This window comes from Acinonyx jubatus, chromosome D4 (assembly GCF_027475565.1).
Source record: "Acinonyx jubatus isolate Ajub_Pintada_27869175 chromosome D4, VMU_Ajub_asm_v1.0, whole genome shotgun sequence".
Classification (NCBI taxonomy): domain Eukaryota; kingdom Metazoa; phylum Chordata; class Mammalia; order Carnivora; family Felidae; genus Acinonyx; species Acinonyx jubatus.
In genome coordinates, this window is record NC_069391.1 from 92,486,325 (window position 1) to 92,506,232 (window position 19,908).

The following is a 19,908-nucleotide window of genomic DNA, read 5'->3' on the forward strand; positions in this document are numbered from 1 at the left end:
ATAAATCAATGGAAATAAATTACAACCTTATCTGGATAAAAATAAACTGGATAAAGGACAGCTGAGTGTTGGGGATACCAGGAAAAGCCATCAGAGGAGACTTCTCTCATGTTTCCAGATGTAGCCCTATATTCTTTACCTAACTAAACTCACAGAGGAAAACACCTTAACTCAAATTTTAGAGAATTCAAGAATTCTGTGGTGTCCACAAAATAATAATTAGGAAAGAGCACTAGTAAAAGGTCTAAATTACAGAATTATCTTTAATTTTTTTTTTAATGTTTATTTTTGACAGAGAGACACAGTGTGAGCAGGGGAGGAGCAGAGAGGAAGACACAGAATCTGAAGCAGGGTCTAGGCTCTGAGCTGTCAGCAGAAAGCTCGACGCTGGGCTTGAACTCCAGAGCCATGAGATCATGACCTGAGCCAAAGTTGGACATTCAACCAATTAAGCCACCCAGAAGCCCCAGAATTATCTTTAAAGGACAATTTCAGTGGCACCTTGCCGGTTCAGTCGATTAAGCATCCGACTCTTGATTTTGGCCCAGTTCGTGATCTCACGGTTCATAAGACTGAGCCCCACATTGGGCTCTGCACTGACAGCATGAAGCCTCCTTGGTTGGGATTCTCTCCCTGCCTCTCCCCGGCTCGCTCGCGCTCTCTCTCTCTCTCTCTCTCTTCCTCTCTCTCTCAATATAAATAAATAAACTTAAAAAAAGTTAAAAATATTTTACCCTTACAAACACTCCTGAAAGAACTAAAAAGACATCCATTAGTGGAGAGACATTCTGTGTCCATGGACTAGAAGACTGAACAGTTACTACACCAGCACCACCCAAAGAAATCCAGACTCAGTGCAGTCCCTATTGAAGTCCCAATTCTATTTTTTGAAGACACAGAAAAAAACATTCTAAAATTCACATGGAACCTCAAGGGACTCCAAATAAGCAAAAGAAATTAGAAAAGAAGACTAAAATTGGAGAACTCACACTTTTTCATTTTCAAAGTTAATTACAAAGCTATAGTAATCGAAAGTATGGTACTGGAATGGACAGGAACATATAGAACAATGCAAGAGAACAGAGAGCCCAGAAAATATGGTCAAACAACTTTCAATAAAGGTGCCAAGACCACTCAATAAGGAAAGGACTGTCTCTTCAATAAACAGTGCCGAGAAAATCAGATATCCACATGCAAAAGGATGTAGCTGTACCCTTAGCTTACACTGTATACAAAAGTTAACTCAAGTTGGATCAAACATCTTAAGAGCTAAACTACAAAACTCTTAGGGAAAAAAAAGAGGAAAATCTTTATGACAATGAATTTGGCAATGAGTTCTTGGATGTAACATCAAAAGCATAGGCAACAAAAAAATAAACTGGATGTCAGCAAAGCTAAAAACTTCTCTGCATCAAAGGACATTATCAGGGCGCTTGGGTGGCTCAGTTGGTTGGGCATATGACTTCGGCTCAGGTCATGTTCTCACGGTTCGTGGTTTGGGTCCTGCGTCAGGCTCTGTGCTGACAGCTCAGAGCCTGGAGCCTGCTTCGGATTCTGTGTCTCCCTCTCTCTGCCCTTCCCCCGCTCACGCTCTGTCTTACTCTCTCTCTTAAAAATAAACATTAAAAAAAAAAAAGGACACCATCAAGTGAATGAAAAGACAATCCAAAGAATGACAGAAGATATCTACCAACTATACACTTGATAAAGGATTAATGTCTAGAATACATTAAAAAAAAAAAAACAACACTCCTACAGGGACACCTGGGTGGCTCAGTTGGTTGAGCATCCAACTCTTGGTTTCAGCTCAGCTCATGACCTCACAGTTCATGGGTTCGAGCTCCGCATCCGGCTCTGTGGTGTTGGTGCGGAGCCTGCTTGGGATTCTCTCTCCCTCTCTCTCTGCCCTTCCCCTGCTCGTGCTCACTTTGTCTCAAAATAAGTAAGCTTAAAGGAAAACAACAACAACAACAACAACAACTCAACAAGAAAAAAGCACCCAATTTAAAAATGGGCAAAGGATGTGAATAGACATTTCTCCAAAAGAAGATATACAAATGGCCAATATGCACATGAAACAATGCTCAACATCACTAATCATTAGGTAAATGCAAATCAAAACCACAAGAAAAATTCTACTTCACACCCATTAGGTTGGCTATGAGCCCCAAAAAAACAAAACGAAGGAAAAATCCCAAAACACGCTGGCAAGTGTGTGGAGAAATTGGAAGGTTTGTGCACTACTGTTGGGAATGCAAAATGGTGCAGCTGCTATGGAAGAGAACATGCAGTGTTTCACAAAATTAAACAGAATTTCCATATGACCCAGCAATTCCATTTACAGGTATATTTGTAATAGAACTGAAAGCAGGGGCTTGAACAGGTATTTGTACACCAATGTTCATAGAAGCATTATTCACAATAGTTAAAAGATGGAAACAATGCAAGTATCCATCAAGATGAATGGATAAACAAAATGTGGGGCATCCATACAACAGAAGATTATTCAGCCTTAAAAATTAAGGAATTCCTTCAATCTGATGCAGAATGGATGAACCTTGAGAATATTATGCTAGGTGAGATAAGCCAAACAAAAAGTATAAATTTTATGATTCTGCTTAAATGAAGTACTTAGAAATTCACAGAAATAGAAAAAAGAATGGTGATTCTCAGGAACTGGGGTAGGAAGCAATGACAAATTAGTGTTTAATGGGAACAGAGTTTCAGTTTGAGATGATAAAAAAGTTCTGGAGATAAATATTGGTGGTGGCTGCACAACAATGTGACTGTTTCTTTCCGTCCTTTCCATTTCTTTCCTTATCACCCAGGAAAGTCGGCCCGCAGAAGCACTGTGTCCTCTACAGGATAAACACACCAATTATACTTCTATGCCTCCTTGAAAGCACCTAGAGTCAAATCAGCTTTGGAAACGGGACTAACACTCACATTTCCCACAACCCATGTTAGGTGATTCGTCACCACAACTGCCAGCATACTCTCAGTCATTACTATATTTACCAATTATGAAGCAAAGCTATTTAACTGTTTGGGTGCAAGAGCACCTGTAAGTAAACAACAGTGAGAGAACTCAAGGGACCACAGTACAGGTACAACCATGTTTCACTCTAAGGAAAATTCTATGCCTGACAGATTTTATTAACTCGACCCAACAAAATGCAAGTAATAGCAGTAGTAGTGGTAACAGTAGTAATAATAATAATAAAAAAGAATGCAAATATACAAGAGTTAGTACCAATCACAAAAACAATAGTCACAGCCTGGTTAGGCTTTTGAGATATTATTATATTGACTCTTTCAGAACCAGATTTTGTATGGACTACAGCTGTCAATATTGCTACTATCCAACTAAGTACAACCTGAGGCATTATAATGCAGCCAAACATAATTCTGGTTATGACAGAAAACAGGATAAAAAGAAGTCCTTAACTGTATCTATTATCAGAATTAAGAAGCATTACTTTACTGAAATCAGGCTTAAATACTTAAACTTGAAATACACAATGATTAAGAAGCTCAAAATACAGAGTATGACTCAGAAAGTAAGGACTGTGCTAGGTGATAAGCCTGCTATAATTACATTCATTTGAGCATTTGTATTTTGTTTCAAGTACTCTTGACAGATTAATTTTTCAAAATGTGTAGGGGGTAAGTAAGAATATAACTATACTTCTTCCAAGATATCCCATAATACAAATGACTCATTGGTTTGTACAGAAGCATTCCTCTTCATTTACCCCAAATAACTGCAAATTCCAGAAGCCAATGAAAATATTTTGTATTCTTTGAAAACTTTAAGGAAAGAATGCTATGTTAAATCCCCAAATTAATACCAGCTTCACTTTTAGGTTATGTTTAAATTTAAACCAGCTTCACTCTTCACATACATTTAAATCTAAAAACTTTAGACCCTACCTTGAAGTGTTCAAATGTGCACTTACGATATTCACACCACTCCACAAAAAAGTGTAGGCTTCGGAAAAACATCAATAGATCTCTTCTATCTTCTGCTCTGTAGGAATAAAAGACTTTATGATTAATAAATACTATAAATGAGAGCCCCATTCTGGCATTTTTTTAAGCTTATTATTTTTTAATTATTTTAATGTTTATTTATTTTTAAGAGAGAGAGAGAGAGAGAGAGAGGCAGGCAGAGAGAAAAGGAGACATAGAATCCAAAGCAGGCTCCAGGCTCTGAGCTATCAGCAGAGCCCGACACAGGGCTGAAACTCATGTACCATGAGATCATGACCTGAGCTGAAGTCAGATGCTTAACCAACTAGGCGACGCAGGCACCCCTTATTGTTTTTTATATATACTACACTAAAGCTAAAAACAGACCTTGATACAGTTCTATATTTTAAACTCTGATTGTGTGCCCCTGTGTGATTGCTAATGCTAATTTTTTTTTTAATCAAATTTTAGTTAACATACCATGTAGTACTGGTTTCAGGAGACTTCAGTGATTCATCACTTACATACAACACCCATTGCTCATCACAAGTGCCCTCCTTAGTACCCATCCTCCATCTAGCCCACCTCCCCTCTATCAACCCTCAGTTTATTCTCTATCCTTAAGAGTCTTTTGTGGTTTGTTTCCTTCTCGCCTCTATTCCTTCTCCTTTCCATATGTTCGTCTGTTTTGTTTCTTAAATTCCACATAAGTGAAATTATATGATACTGATCTTTCTCTGATTGACTTATTTCACTTAGCAGAACACATTCTAGCTCCATCCATGTCACTGCACATGCAAGACTTTCTTTCCTTCTTTTTTTTTTGATGGCTGAGCAGTATTCCATTGTGTATACATACCACACCTTTATCCATTCGTCAGTGGATGGACATTTGGCTATTGTTGATAACACTGCTCTAAACGTTCGGGTGCACGTACCTCTTCGAATCTGTATTTTTGTGTCCTTTGGATAAATACCTAGTAGTGCAATTGCTAGATCATAGGGTAGTTCTATATTTATTTTCTTGAGGAACCTCCATGCTATTCTCTAGAGCGGCTACACCAGCTTGTGTTCCCACCAACCGTGCAAGAGGGTTCCCCTTCCTTCTCGTCCTCGAAACACCTGTTGTTTCTTGTGTTAATGTTAGCCATTCTGACAGGTGTGAGTGCCATCTCATTGTGGTTTTGACTGGACTTGTATTTCCCTGATGATGAGTGATGTTGGGCATTTTTTCATGTGTCTATTACCCATCTCAATGTCTTCTTTGGAGAAATGTCTATTTATATCTTCTGCCCATTTCTTAACTGGATTATTTGGATTTTGGGTATTGAATTTTATAAGTTATTTATATATTTTTGGATACTAACCCTTTATCAGAAATTTCATTTGCAAATACCTTCTCCCATTGTTTTGTTGATTGTTTCCTTTGCTATGCACAACGCTTTTATGTTGATGAGGTCCCAGTTCAGGTTTGCTTTGTTTCTCTTGTCTTTGGCGATGTGTCTAGTAAGAAGTTGCTCCCAGAAAATTCAAAGAGGTTGCTGCCAGTCTTTTCCTCCAAGATTTTGATGGCTTCCTGTCTCACATTTAGGTCTTTCATCCATTTGAAATTCATTTTTGTGTAAGGTGTAAGAAAGTGGTCCAGTTTTCCCAACATCATTTGTTGAAGGGACTGCTAATCTCTCAGCCTGAAATGCCCTTTTCCCCAACTTAAAATGTTTAAATCCTACTCATCTTTCAAGATATTATTCAAATTCCACATTCTCCTTGATTTTGAATTTGATGACCCTGGTAAGTAAGAAAGACTACATCTGGACTTTGTCCCCAGTTTCCAGCACAGGGCTTTGAACAAAGTTAGAATTCCTGAGTGACAAGAGTGCCTTTCTTATGCTAATGAGGTGGCCCCTACAAAGCCTTAAGATGGGGGTTGGTCACCAGAAAGCCTAACCACATTTTGAAAGGGTTGAACTCTGAGCCAACCAGACCTCCAGGGAGGAAAGGGGAGCTGGAGGATTTTAATCACATGGCCAATCATCCCACCAACTATGCCTCTGCAATGAAACCCCAAACAAAACTCTGGACAACGGAGTCCAGGGGAGCTTCCTGATTGGTGAACATGTTGATTTACAGGAGGCTGATGTGCTCAGAGTTCACAGGGAAAGGTTTTCCTCCTCCACCCCACTCCAGAACCCAGACATGCATTGCTTCCATTTGCCTGCTTCTGGAAATAGCTTTTATAATAAAACTACAATGTTTAGTGTAACACTTTCAGTGAGTTTTCTCTTTCTAGCAAACTGTCAAATCTAAGTGGGTTGTGGGAACCCCCAAACTTCTGGTCAGTAGGTTGGAAGTACAGATGACCCCTGACACTTAGGGACGGCACTGAAGTGGGGCAGTCATGTTCAGGACTTTGCTTTTAACCTGCAGGTCTGCACTAAATCTGGGTAGTGTCAGGACAGAATTGAATTATAGGGCATTCTACTTGGTGTCACAGATTATTGTGGGAACAATGACCTCACCACCACACTACATGTCCTATTCCAAAATAGCTACAAAAAAATTAATTTCTATGCCTGTGAGCTCCCATGCAATTTACCTTAATGCTCTTAATACTATACTTACTGTTATACTGACATCCAAAAATGAGCACCTTGTAGACAAGAAGAATGTATTCAGTTAACCATTCATCCCATAAATGATTACAGGAGTCAAGTCCTCATTCTAATCATGATGGAGTAAGCTCCACCTAAACACTCCAATTACTATTCAGAACCACAGATATAACACACAAAGCAGATAGCAGAAGACTGTGAAATGTGGACAAAAGAAGGCAGAATGGTAGGAACCTCCAAGAATTAAGGGAGGACTGGGTGAGGAGTTTCTTAGGATTTATTTTTACCTCCTGCATATCCCAACCTGGATGTTACAGCAGACCCCAACTCAGATCTGCCGTTAAGTTGGAGGAAAAAAGAAAAAAGATAAAAAGGTTCCTAAGAAAGCAGGGGTTGTATAAAATGAGAAGAGGGAGTACACTGCTCTCGATGATGAATTTGTGGGTTTAACACCAAAAGCTAAGGCAACAAAACCAAAAACGAACAAGGGATCACATCAAATGTAAAAACATTCTGCACAGCAAAGGAAACCATCTACAAAATGAAAAGGCAACACACTAAATGGGAAAAAAAATATTTGCCAACCATGTATCTGATAAGGTAGGTAACCAAAACACATAAAGAATTCATAAAACTCAGTAGCAAAAGAACACGAGACCAGATTGAAAAATGGGCAGAGGATCTGAACAGACACTTTTCCAGAGACGATATACAAATGGGCAGAAGACACAGGAAAAGAGGCTCAACATCATAGTGCAGAAGTGCAAATCAAAACTACAATGAGAGATCACCTTGTACCTGTTAGAATGGCTAGTAGCAAAAAGACAAGAAGCCACAAGTGTTGGCAAAATGTGGGGAAAAGGAATCCTTGTGCACTGTTGGTAGGAATATAAATTGGTGCAGTCACTATGGGAAACACTATGAAGGTTCCTAAAAAAATTAAAAATAGAACTACCATATGATCCATTTCTGGGTATCTAATCAATTCCAATTCTGGGTATCTAATCAAAAGAAATGAAAACACTAACTAAAAAAGATATCTGCACCTCCATGTTCACTGGAGCATTACTTACAATAGCCAAGATATGGAAACAACATGACTGCCCATCAATGAATGGACAGATAAATTCATTCTGGTACATCAACACAATGGAATATTATTCAGTCATAAATAAAAAGGCAATCCTGTCATTTGCCACATGATGGGACCTTAAGGACATTATGCTAAGTGAAATAAATCACACAGAAAAGGTAAAACACCGTAAGAAATCACTTACATGTGGGATCCCAAATAACAAACTCACAGATACAGAGGACAAATTGGTGATTGCCAGAGGCAGGGGCAGGGAGTGGGCAAAATGACTGCGGGTGGCCAAAGGTACAACCTCCAATTATAAAGTAAATGAGTCATGGGGATTTAACGAATGCACAGCATGGTGACTAGTTAATGTTACTGTATTATAAATCTGAAAGTTGCCAGAAGTGTAAATGTTAAAAGTTCTCATTGGAAAAAAAACTGTAAATACACATGGTGATAGATGTTAATCAGACGTACTGTAATGATCATTTCATGATTTATATGTATATTGAATCATCATGCTGTACGTCTAAAATAAATATAGTGTTATATGTCAACTAAATCTCAATTTTAAAAAATCCAATGTTTGAAATCATGCAACTTAATCCACTGAAAATAGTGTTTATAAATTTTCCTTTGTGGTTTCTTACATAGCAGCAAAAGCTTTCAAAAATTAGGTAATAAAATTTTTGAAATGGTTAGAGAGAGAGAGAGAGGCCATGCAAAACAACCCCAATGTCCAAGAGGAGCTGTGCCCTCTTTCTCCCAATCAGGCAACTGATGCTGCAGACAATAACCAAAGCCAGCAGAGAAGCAATGCTCCCACTTCCTGACGGAAGGCCGCGGCTGCTGCTGCTGGTGAGGCTGTGGGAGGAGGCTTTGTCAATCAGCCCCATCTGACCCCAAGCAACACTGAGCCTAGGGGAGATGCCACTCCCACTCTCCACCAAAGGGATCCTGCAAACACAGGAAGATGCTTTGTCAACATTCCCCACCCTACACTAAGGGCTCCCAAACCCAGAATGGGGACAAATCAGGGAGAAGGAACTGAGAGAAAGGCATCCTTCACCTCCATATATGAAGTCCTGAGATCATTCCAAGTGGCCTTCACACAAATCTGACCAGAAACAATAAAGCAAAGGTATCAAGAACAAAATCAGAGTACAATACTGTCCAGAATTCAGGGTGGCCTCTGGGAACAAACCGAAACAGGATATTTAAACCACAGCCCATAAAAGTGAGCCAGGATGTGCTTTTGCATAAAAGCGCGTTGACAAGAACAACTGCAAACATGGCAAAGTAGGGACTATGGGAACGTCCTTCCTCAGAAACACCAAAACCACCACATACTGTCAGTCACACCCACTGGAAACTGGCAAGACAGGAAAACGTTTACAGTAGCCCAGCAAACACCTAACCAGGAGAAGGGCCACCGAGCAGAGGACAGCACTGCAGTGTTTCTGCTGATGCAGCCACGTCCCCATCTGAGCTTGGTGGTTCTTGAAGATGACATCCTGCTTTCTCGGTGGAACCTCAGCCTGACCACAGCAGACGGATCTTGTTCCGAAAGAATTGTGTTTCTTTTGTGTTCCCAAATGAGCTCTGTTTGTTTTGATCTATCTGTGGGGTCCTGAGGACTAATGAAAGGGGCCTGATTATTTTCCACTTAACTCAGAACTTCCTGAACGCATGACAATGCAGAGGACGTTTCTCAAAGATACTGAGAGTCAAATGAATAAGCTGGTGCCAACAAGTGCAAAATCAACAGAGAAACAACAGACATGCTGAAAACCAAGGGAGGAAAAGGTATAGAGTGAGAATCTTTAGAAAACAACAAGTTTGAAAAGAATCTATGTAAGAAGGAACTGGAAAACCACGTACAGGGCAGGGAATTTGCTCAGAAAAGACCTGAGAAGACCATATACTTTCAACTCTGGCTGATCTTTAGTCTAAGGGTAAGCAGGGAATAAAGGCAATGGCAGAGGGTTGAAAGACCTCCCTAAGTGCAGAAGGAATGTCCCAACACAGAGCCAAAATGCAGACACCGGAGATCAAATATTTTTGCTTTATTGCTTGTGTTTCCTTTTTGTGCATAATATCCAAAATGTCCATATTCAAAAACAACCACAAAAAATTAAGCAAGCAGGGGTGCCTGGATCGCTCAATTGGTTAAGCATCTGACTTCAGCTCAGGTCATGATGTTGCAGTTTGTGAGGTGGAGCCACGCATCAGATTCTGTGCTGACAGTGTGGAACCTGCTTAGTATTCTCTCCCCCTCACCTCCACTTGCATGTGCGCTCTCTCTCTCAAAATAAATAATCTTAAAAAAAAAAAGGAAGCATGCGAAGAAAATATATAAAATGACCCAGCTACAAGGAAAAAAGTTCTCAGAAACTGTCCTCAAGGAAACACAATGGAACTACTACACAAGGAACTTAAATCAACATGTCTTAAGTATGTTCATTCAAAGAACTCAAGGGAACCAAGAGAACCATATGTATGACAAGGAATATTAGAAGAAATTATAAAAAGGAAATGTAGAAATTTTAGAACCAAAAACTTTTAGAAATGAAGTGAAAAATTCACTAAAGGGATTTAACAGACTTGAGCAGGCAGAATAATCTGCAAAAACGCATGCAGGCAGGGTGAAACTATCCACTCTAAAAAACAGGAAGAAAAAGAATAAAGAAACATATACAAAGCCTAGAAAACTGTGAGATTCCATCAAGTATATCAACATATACACATAGATCAACACTTAGTGGAGTCACAGGAGAGCTGAGAAAGAAATTGAAAGTATACCTCAAGAAATAATAGCCCAATCCTCTCCAAATTGGATGAAAGCTTTAGACATATCTGAGACGTTCATAGACTGTACAAAGAATGAACTCAAAGAGATCCACACCAAGACACGTTATACTCAACCTGTCAAACACCAAAGACAGAATCTTCAGATTGACAAGAAAGAAGCCACTCATCATATAAGGAACCATGAGTAAAACCAACCACTGACTTATCATCAACAACCATGGAGGCCAGAAGGGACTGGGATGACATTCAATGTGCTAAAAGAAAGTCAACCAGAAATTCTGGATCTGGCAAAATTATCTTTCAAGAATGAAGGAGAAATCAAGACATTCTCTGATATTAAAAAGCTGAGGGAGTTCGTGGCTAATACACCTGACCTGCAAGAAATTCTAAGGGAATCCTTCAGGCTGAAATGAAAGGATACTGTACAGTAACTCAAAGTCTTGACGGAGAAATAAAAACACTGATTACACAGGCAAGTAACAAAGACAGTATTGTTGTATTTTTGATTTATAACCCCTCTTTTTTTCCTGTATGATTTAAAAATAAATATAGAGAGCGTAAGGTGAAATCTGTTCATGAGTATACTATGTATAAAATGTAACCTGTTATAAATTATAACAACATAAAACAGGAGGGAAAGAAAGAAGGGAACACAGTTTTTGCATACCTTTGAAAATAAGTAGGTATTATACGGTTCTTATAAGTCGAAGACGTTAATTGTAATCCTCAAGGTAATTATTAAGACAAGAAGTAAAAACTACACAAATAAGGAAAAGAGAATCAAAATGGAACCCTATGAAGATCCATTCGACATAGAAGAAGTTAGTAATGGAGCAGCAAAAACGATGTGGTACACAGACAATAAATAGCAAAATGACAGAAGCAAATACTTCCTTGCCAGTAATTACTTTTCAATGTAAATGGATTAAACTCTCCAACTAAAAGTCCAACTGGCAGAATGAATTTTTAAAAATTTGATCCATCTGTATGCTGTCCATAAGAAACTCACTTCAGAGGCATATACACAAAGAGGCCAAAAAAAATAAAAGGCTTGAAAAAGATAACTCCACACAAATAATAACCAAAAGAGAGCTGGGGTGGCTATATTATCATGAGACAAAACAGAATTTAAGTCAGAAACTGTTATAGAGGCAAAGAATTACATAATACACAGATACAGGTATCAACTCATCAAGAAGATATAATATATCTTATAAACACATATGTGCACCTAACAAAGGATCCCAAAATACATGAAGCATAATTTGACAGAATTAAGGGAGAAATACAGTTCAATAACAGCTGGACATTTCAAAGCCCCACTTTTAATAACAGATACAACTAGTCAGAAGATCAGTAAGAAAATAAAGGATCTGAACAACAGTATAAACCAATAGACCCAACAGACATATAAAAACCACACCACCCACCAACAGCACAATACTTATTGTTCTCAAGCGCACATAAAACATTCTCCAGGACAGACTCCATGTTTGGTTACAAAACAAATCTAGATACATTTTTAGAAGACAATCTTTGCCAAAGGCATAAAAGCAGGAGTTGATAAGGAAAAATGAAAAATTCAGAAATATATGGAAATTAGATAACAGACTCTTAACCAATGGGTCAAAGAGTAACAGGAAATTAGAAAATTATTTGACAAAAATGAAAATGAAAATGCAATATGCCAAACCTTATACAAGAGTAAAAGCAGTGCAAAGAGAAAAATTAATAACTGTGAATACCAACACTAAAAAAAGAATAAGAATCTTATCAGTAACTTTACTTTATACCTTAGGGAATTCGAAAAAAAGAAGAGCAACCTGAACATAAAGCTGGTGAAGGAAAGAAATAATTAAGGTTAAAATACATATAATAGAAAACTAAAATGAAAATTTGGTCCTCTGAAAAAATTAACAAAAGTGGCCCCCTTTTTAGTTAAGTGGACTAAGAAAAAAGACAATTCAAATTACCAAAATCAAATGAAAGTGGGGATATTATTACTGACCTTACGGAAATAAAAAAGAGCAAAGGAAAATGCTATAAACTAATGTATGGCAACAAATTAGATAATCTGGATGAACTGTGCAAATTCTTAACAACATACAAACTACCAAAACTGACTCAAGAAGAAATAGAAGGGGCACCTGGGTGGCTCAGTCGGATGAGCATCCGACTTCGGCTCAGGTCATGATCTCACAGCTCGTGAGTTCGAGCCCCGTGTCAGGATCTGTGCTGACAGCTCAGAGTCTGGAGCCTGCTTCAGATTCCGTGCCTCCCTCTCTCTCTGCCCCAACCCACTCGCATTCTATCTCTTTCTCAAAAATAAATTAACATCAAAAAAAAATTTTTTTAAAAAGAAGAAGAAATAGAAAATTTGAATAAACTTGTAACAAGTAAAGAGACTGAATCAATAATTGAAGTTTCACAACAAAGAAATGTCTAACACCAGATGGCTTCACTGGTGAATTCTCTCAAATTCTTATGGAAGAATTAACATCAATCATTCTCAAACTCAGGAAGAAAGGTAAAGAAAGAAAAAGAACACCTCCTAACTCATTCTATCAGACCACCATTACCCTGATATAAAAGCCACACTAAGACATCACAAAAGAAAACTACAAACCAGCGCCCCTTATAAATACAGGTAAATGTAATCACATTTCTATGCACTAGTGATAAACAATGTGAAAATAAAACAACTCCATTTATAATACCATCCAAAAGAATAAAACATGTAGGAACAAATCTACTCAAAGAAGTCCAAACTTGTACACTACAAACATTACCGAAAAATATTAAAGTAAGTCTAAATTAATGGTAAAACATTTGTGTTCATGGTCAGTAGACTTAACACTACTAAGATGGAAACATACTACAAAGTTCTTTATAGACACAATGCAATCCCTATCAGAATCCCAATGACATTTTTGCACAAATGTAAAGGCCAACACTAAATTCACATGAAACTGAAAGGGGACACTAAACACCCAAAACAATCTTGAGAAAGCAGAAAAAAACTGGAGGACTCATATTTTCCTGTTTCAACATATACTACAAATCAACAGTAATATAGACAGTATGGAAGGAGCAAAGGCATAAACATAGGGATAACTGTAATAAAATTAAATCCAGAAATAAAACTGAGATCTATGTTCAATTCATTTGACAAGACTGCCAAGACCATTCGATGGGGTAAGAACAGTCCTTTCAAACATGTGCAGGGACAAATGGATATCCAACTGGAAAAGAATGAAGTGGCACCCTGACTTTTCACCATATGCAAAAATCAACTCGAAATGGATCAAAGGACTAAATACAGGACTAAACCATAAAGCTCTCAAAAGAATGCACAGAAGCAAATATCTGACCTTGAGTATGACTATAATTTCTTAAATATGACAGTAAAACAGTGATCAAAATAAAAAATAATGCAGATTTTATAAAAACAAACTGTGCAACCAACTTTTGTGCATCAAAAGACATTATCAAGGTAGTAAAAAGACAAACTCTATGGTGGAATTTGAAAAACATGTATCCAATAAGTGGTTCCCAGAATATATAAAAACTCTTAAAATCCAACATAATAATCATAAAAATGCCACAACAAGCTATCATGAACATTGCTGAAAGAAATGCAAAAATAGAAAGTATCAACAAAGAAATAAAAGCTTTAAAAAAAAGAATCAAATGGGGGCGCCTGGGTGGCTCAGTTGGTTAAGCACCCAACTCTTGATTTCAGCTCAGGTCATGATCTCACAGTTTGTGGGTTTGAGCCCCAAGTCTGCTTCAGATTCTGTGTCTCCCTCTCTCCCTGCCCCTCCACTACCCACGCACGCGTGCTCGCTCGCTCTCTCTCTGTCTCTCAAAAATAAACATTAAAAAAAAAAAGAAGGTGGGAATGCAAGCTGGTGCAGCCACTCTGGAAAACAGTATGGAGGTTCCTCAAAAAACTAAAAATAGAACTACCCTACGACCCAGCAATTGCACTACTGGGCATTTATCCAAGGGATATAGGTGTGCTGTTTCAAAGGGACACATGCACCCCCATGTTTATAGCAGCACTATCAACAATAGCCAAAGTATGGAAAGAGCCCAAATGTCCATCGATGGATGAATGGATAAAGAAAATGTGGTATATATATATATATATATATATACAATGCAGTATTACTTGGCAATCAAAAAGAATGAAATCTTGCCATTTGCAACTACGTGGATGGAACTGGAGGGTATTATGCTAAGTGAAATTAGTCAGAGAAAGACAAAAACTGTATGACTTCACTCATATGAGGACTTTAAGAGACAAAACAGATGAACAGAAGGGAAGGGAAACAAAAATAATATGAAAACAGGGAGGGGGACAAAACAGAAGAGACTCATAAATATGGACAACAAACTGAGTTACTGGAGGGGTTGTGGGAGGGGGGGATGGGCTAAATGGGTAAGGGGCACTAAGGAATCTACCCCTGAGATCATTGTTGTACTATATGCTAACTAATCTGGATGTAAATTTTAAAAAATAAAAAATAAAATTAAAAAAAAAAAAGGGAATGAGTAATTCCCAAATGTGACCCCCCCCCAAAAAAAAAACCACCTATGCCTATAGATTCATACAGACGTCTAAGCCCAGACAAAGGACAACCAAATGTCTGAAAATTAAAAAACAAAGCAAAAAAATAAACAAAGACTGTGTATTTGTCACCAAGAACCACAGAGGCCAAAAGCAAGTGGCACTACATTTTTCATAAGCTGAAAGGTCTGACCCAACTAAAATTCTACATCCAGAGAAAATCTTCTTCCAGAATGAAAGTAAAGATTCTCATATAAAGAAAATTAATTTGCTACCAGAGACCTCACTGGCAAAGTTCCCTCCAACTCTCTGGGCATATTTAAAATAGCTGATTTACAGCCTTTGTCCAGTAGGTCCAATGTCCAGGCTTCCTCAGGGATGGTTTTTATTGATCGGTTGCTCTTTTCCTCTGTGTATGGGCCATATTTTCTTGTTTTTTGTTTTGCATGTCTTATAATTTTTGTTGAAAAATGAATATTTTATTTTTTATTTTAATTTGTTTAACGTTTTATCTAGTTTTGAGAGACAGAGACAGAGCACAAGCAGGGAAGGGGCAGAGAGAGAGGGAGACACAGAATCCCAAACAGCTCCAGGCTCCGAGCTGTCAGTACAGAGCCCAATGAGGGGCTCAAACCCACGAACTGTGAGACCTGAGCCGAAGTGTCACCTTAACCGACTGAGTCACCCAGGCACCCCAAAAACTGAATATTTTAAGCAATATAGTGTGACAATTCTTGAAATCAGATTCCACCCCTCTCCAAGGTTTGTTGTGCTTTTTGTTCCTTTTGTTTAGCGACTTTTCTGAACAAATCTGTAAAGTCTATACTCTGCTGTGTGGCTCCTCGAGTCTCTGCTCAGTTAGCTAGTATTTGATAGAGATTCACGGTCTTCGCCAAGGGGCTCTTCGTGTGTGTCAGGACACGTCTCCAACACTCAGCCAGGCAAAGGAAAATACCACCTCAGCCTTCACCTGCTGCTCTTGCAGACCCTCACAATGCAATCAGCCAGCAGTGAGAACGGCAGTCAGGGCATCTCAGGTCTCTCCTGAGCATGAAGATCCCCTTCAGCATGCACACAACCCGACACATCGACCTTCTAGAGTCTCAGGAATAGATCAGAAGTTTCCCAAGTCCTTACGGCGATCCCATTCTCCAGCTTTTCTGTTAAGGTTTTTAGTTAACCTATTAGTTCCCAAGTGTTAGGCACCACCTCAGGCAGCTATGAAGTTCAAGAATTGCTTCAAAGTATCTTCAACAGATACTCCCAGAGAAAAGGCTTTCACACTTGATGAGCTCTACATCAGATCCAATAAATACAGCCTTGCAAGTGAGTTCTTTGAGGGAACTAAAAACAGGTCAAATGAGAACAATTCACAGGGAATGCATCTTTGAAGGACTCTCAACTATTCTGTCCCCTCTGGTGGCTGCCAGGCTTTCTGGTTGTCACCATGACTGCAGGCTTGCAGTCATCAAGGTGACCACAGAGCTCCTAAGGGAGAACTGGAAACAGGGCATTTAAGAAGCTACTTACTAAGATTCTGCTGTTTTTCCTAAATAAATGCTCCCTAGATTGCTTCAAGACTTCCTCAGTTCATTTGTAAATATGATTCCCACACTTTTGGTCAGTTTTCTTGCTGCTTTTATGGAGGATAAAACCGTCGAAGGTACTTACTTACTCTGCTAGTTTCACTGACATCTATGCATTGGATTTTAAAAGGACTCAAAGAGGGCTTTCTGTATTGACCCTCTGGTTTCTGTATTCTGATGCTTTAACATCTGGGGCCTTGCTGATGCTGGAGGAACTGTCCCTCTCAAGTTAGCAAATTCCTAAAGACAGTAAACAATTTGCTTGTGAGCATGCTTTTCAAACACGATCCAACCAGTCCAAGGCCCACACCCCATCAACTTCCTTTATCAAGCTCTCAAAACTTTGGCTGCTATCCACCTGCCCTAATTACCCAGGGTCAGGTATCCCACAACTGGGGACAACCCCTATGCTCCAGAGCCTCCTGAAGTTATTCAAACTAGTCAAGCCTAAGCCTACTCATTTTGCCTCACCTGTTCCTTCCTTTAAAAACTGCTACACTCCCACTCTCCCTCTGCCCCTCTAGTGCTTCCCTCTGTGGCCCCCAGTGACATGGTATGCCCCTCTTGTTGTGAACTATAACAAACTATCTTTTCAGTGGTGACCATCACCCAATTTGTTGGCCTTACAATACTCAAATAATAGTAAAACCTATTAAAACAGATTCTAATGCATTTATTCGTAACTTCTAGATATTAACCATACAGTACATATAAGCATAGATGTATATATCAAATGTAAGCTGTTTCCTATACATAGCAAAAGGACTACCCCAGAATATATAAGCAGCAGTGGTGATGTTCATTTTCTCCCTTCTTGGTCATTCAGGCAAATGGTCCTATAGAAAGTGATGAACTCATTGGCACTGCTTCTCAGAGAGACCTCACCAAATTGGTCTTCATGGCAGCTGGAGTTGTATTACAGTGCTATTTCTATGAAGGTGGCCAGTGTAGGACAGCTCATGATCATTGGGCAAATGGCACTCTGAAGCTACTTTGAAGCTAGTCTTAGTAAGTTTATTAGAACTTGTAATGATAACTCCATGAGGGCTTCTGTGTAAGTCAGTACAGGGATTAACTGAATAGGGATTCTTGGGAAATGCTCTCAGAGATGTGAAAAATGAGCGTGTGTGTGTACTGTTCATTCAAGGTGCCTGTCCAAATCCTTTCCAGTTATGGCCTTTTTAAAATTTTCCCCAAAAGGAGTGCTTTGCAAAAAAAAAAAAAAAAAAAAAAAAGGCAAGCCGGCCTCACACACAGAATTCATTCTTGGGGAATCCTTGTAACTAGATCAGTAGAGTCTATTGTAAATAGTGGTGGGCACAAATACTTACCAAAGGAGTTTAGGAATCTGTGCCCCAAGTAATACCAGACAATAAGCAATCTGTAAGATGAAGTAATTCCATGGAAAGTGGGTGGCCCCAGGGAACAGTGTTTTGTAGATCTGGTTTTGCTGACAGGCATTCCCCAAACAGTGGCAATCACTCCATGTTGTAAAGGAAACCTAAGTCACAAACGTTCTTCTCATAGCTCTCTCATTCCTATTCCTATTCCAGTAAGTTCCACCATTTCTCAGAAATATTTTTATTCTTTGATTCATAAACATATAAATTTTGAGAATGGGGCAAAGCCTTGCAAATAAGTTTATCCAGTTCCTTCATTTTGAAGATACATAAAAAGCTCCACAGACATGAAATATCTTTCCTAATTCAGTGGCGTTAGTCATTAGTTTAAGGAAAAACCCAATGAAATATGTTATACCAACATATATTGTCCTTATTATGTTTATAATTTACCCTGCCTCTGAGTGATTATACCACAAGACAAAATGCAGTACATTTGTAGAGCACCTGCGGTTGGTAACAATTGGACACCATTAGGTGAGGCCCCTGACCTACTCACGTCTCACCCTGTCATTGAGACCCTCCTGAACATGCTATCTACCTTGGATACCATTCCCTCACCCTGCACATTCCCTATCTCCCATCCTAATGGACCACTTTTCTCTCTCTGGTGTATTACTTACTTTTCATGTTAGTTTTGTTTACTATCTGTGGGCAGAGGGGTTTTGTCTGCACGCTGCTACATATCCAGCACACGGAGCAGTCTTGCCACATAGCAGATGTGCACTGTTGTGCGCTGTTGGTCCCATAGCACTTACAACAACACTTACCAGCCAGTATGTTTTCCATATGAGCCTGGAAAATCTTTTTAGGCCAGAATAGAAGGAAGTGCTCAAAAATATAATGAGGGAATATCACATGGATTCAGGAACCAGCCTGAAGTTGTTCCCACTGGTCCAGTGTAGGACAATTTGCACACCAAAGTAGAGTAAGGAATTATAAATATTAAACATAACTAAGAATGAAACCATACCATAGTAAATAGATATGTACACACAGACACACATATATAGAGAAGAAAGGAAATCTATTTCTTTTTTCTTAAGTTTATTTATTTTGAGAAGGACAGAGAGAGAGCATGAGTAGGGGAAGGACAGAGAGAGAAGGAGAGAAAGAATCCCAAGCAGGCTCCACGCTGTCAGCACAGAGCCCAATATGGGGCTCAATCACACGAACTGTGAATTCATGACCTGAGCCAAAATCGAGTCGGACGCTGAACCAACTGAGCCCTAGGTGCCCCCAGGAGATCTATTTCTGCAGCATAAGGCCTAATATCTACTGACATAAGTGGAGGAAGAGCCAGAGTTGAAACATCATCATTCTGCAACCATCACAACAAAGAGTGATCACACAAGAGTCACCAGGGGATGCTAAATCTAAGCAGAAAATTTAATGATGAGTAGTATCTATATGGTCACAGTGTCCCCTCACAGACATTAACATCTGCGTGGTCACAGTGTCCCTCACAGACTAGTATCTGTGTGGTCATAGTGTCTCCTCACAGACTGCCTATTATTCCAAGAGAAGGCAAAAAAAACAAAAACACAAATCACGGACCATACAGTGGACAGTAAGGCGACAGTATGACTGAATCAAAATTACTGCCACCTACATGGGCAGAGAACTGAGAAGGACAACATATCACCGGTACGGTATTTTGTTTCAGAACAGCAAGGGATCTTGAATAAAGATCGAAGACAAAATGAGGAACGTTCTACTAAGGGGCAGGAAAGACAGAACACCTGTATTTTGTCAAGCTGGCAAAGTAATAAGAGGCAAAGAAAGATTCTAGAATTGTTCCAAATTAAAGGGAATCTAAAAGGTCATGACAATTACATGCGATACTTGACACTAGACTGGATCAGGTAATGCACCG

The 19,908-nt window shown here is 39.0% G+C and overlaps 1 protein-coding gene across 4 annotated transcripts in view; it reads right to left on the reverse strand.

Annotated features, from left to right (window-relative positions):
* The window catches only part of CENPP (centromere protein P), a 227,909-nt gene that overhangs the window by 166,902 nt on the left and 41,099 nt on the right, over positions 1–19,908 (reverse strand). For all 4 annotated transcript variants that reach the window (XR_008291363.1, XM_053205437.1, XM_053205435.1 and 1 more), the window contains one exon: positions 3,934–4,030. Coding sequence is in view for 3 of the 4 variants with exons in the window: in XM_053205437.1 (XP_053061412.1) it covers positions 3,934–4,030 (97 nt within the window). In the remaining variant the exon portion in view is untranslated. The remainder of the gene's footprint in view (positions 1–3,933; positions 4,031–19,908) is intronic.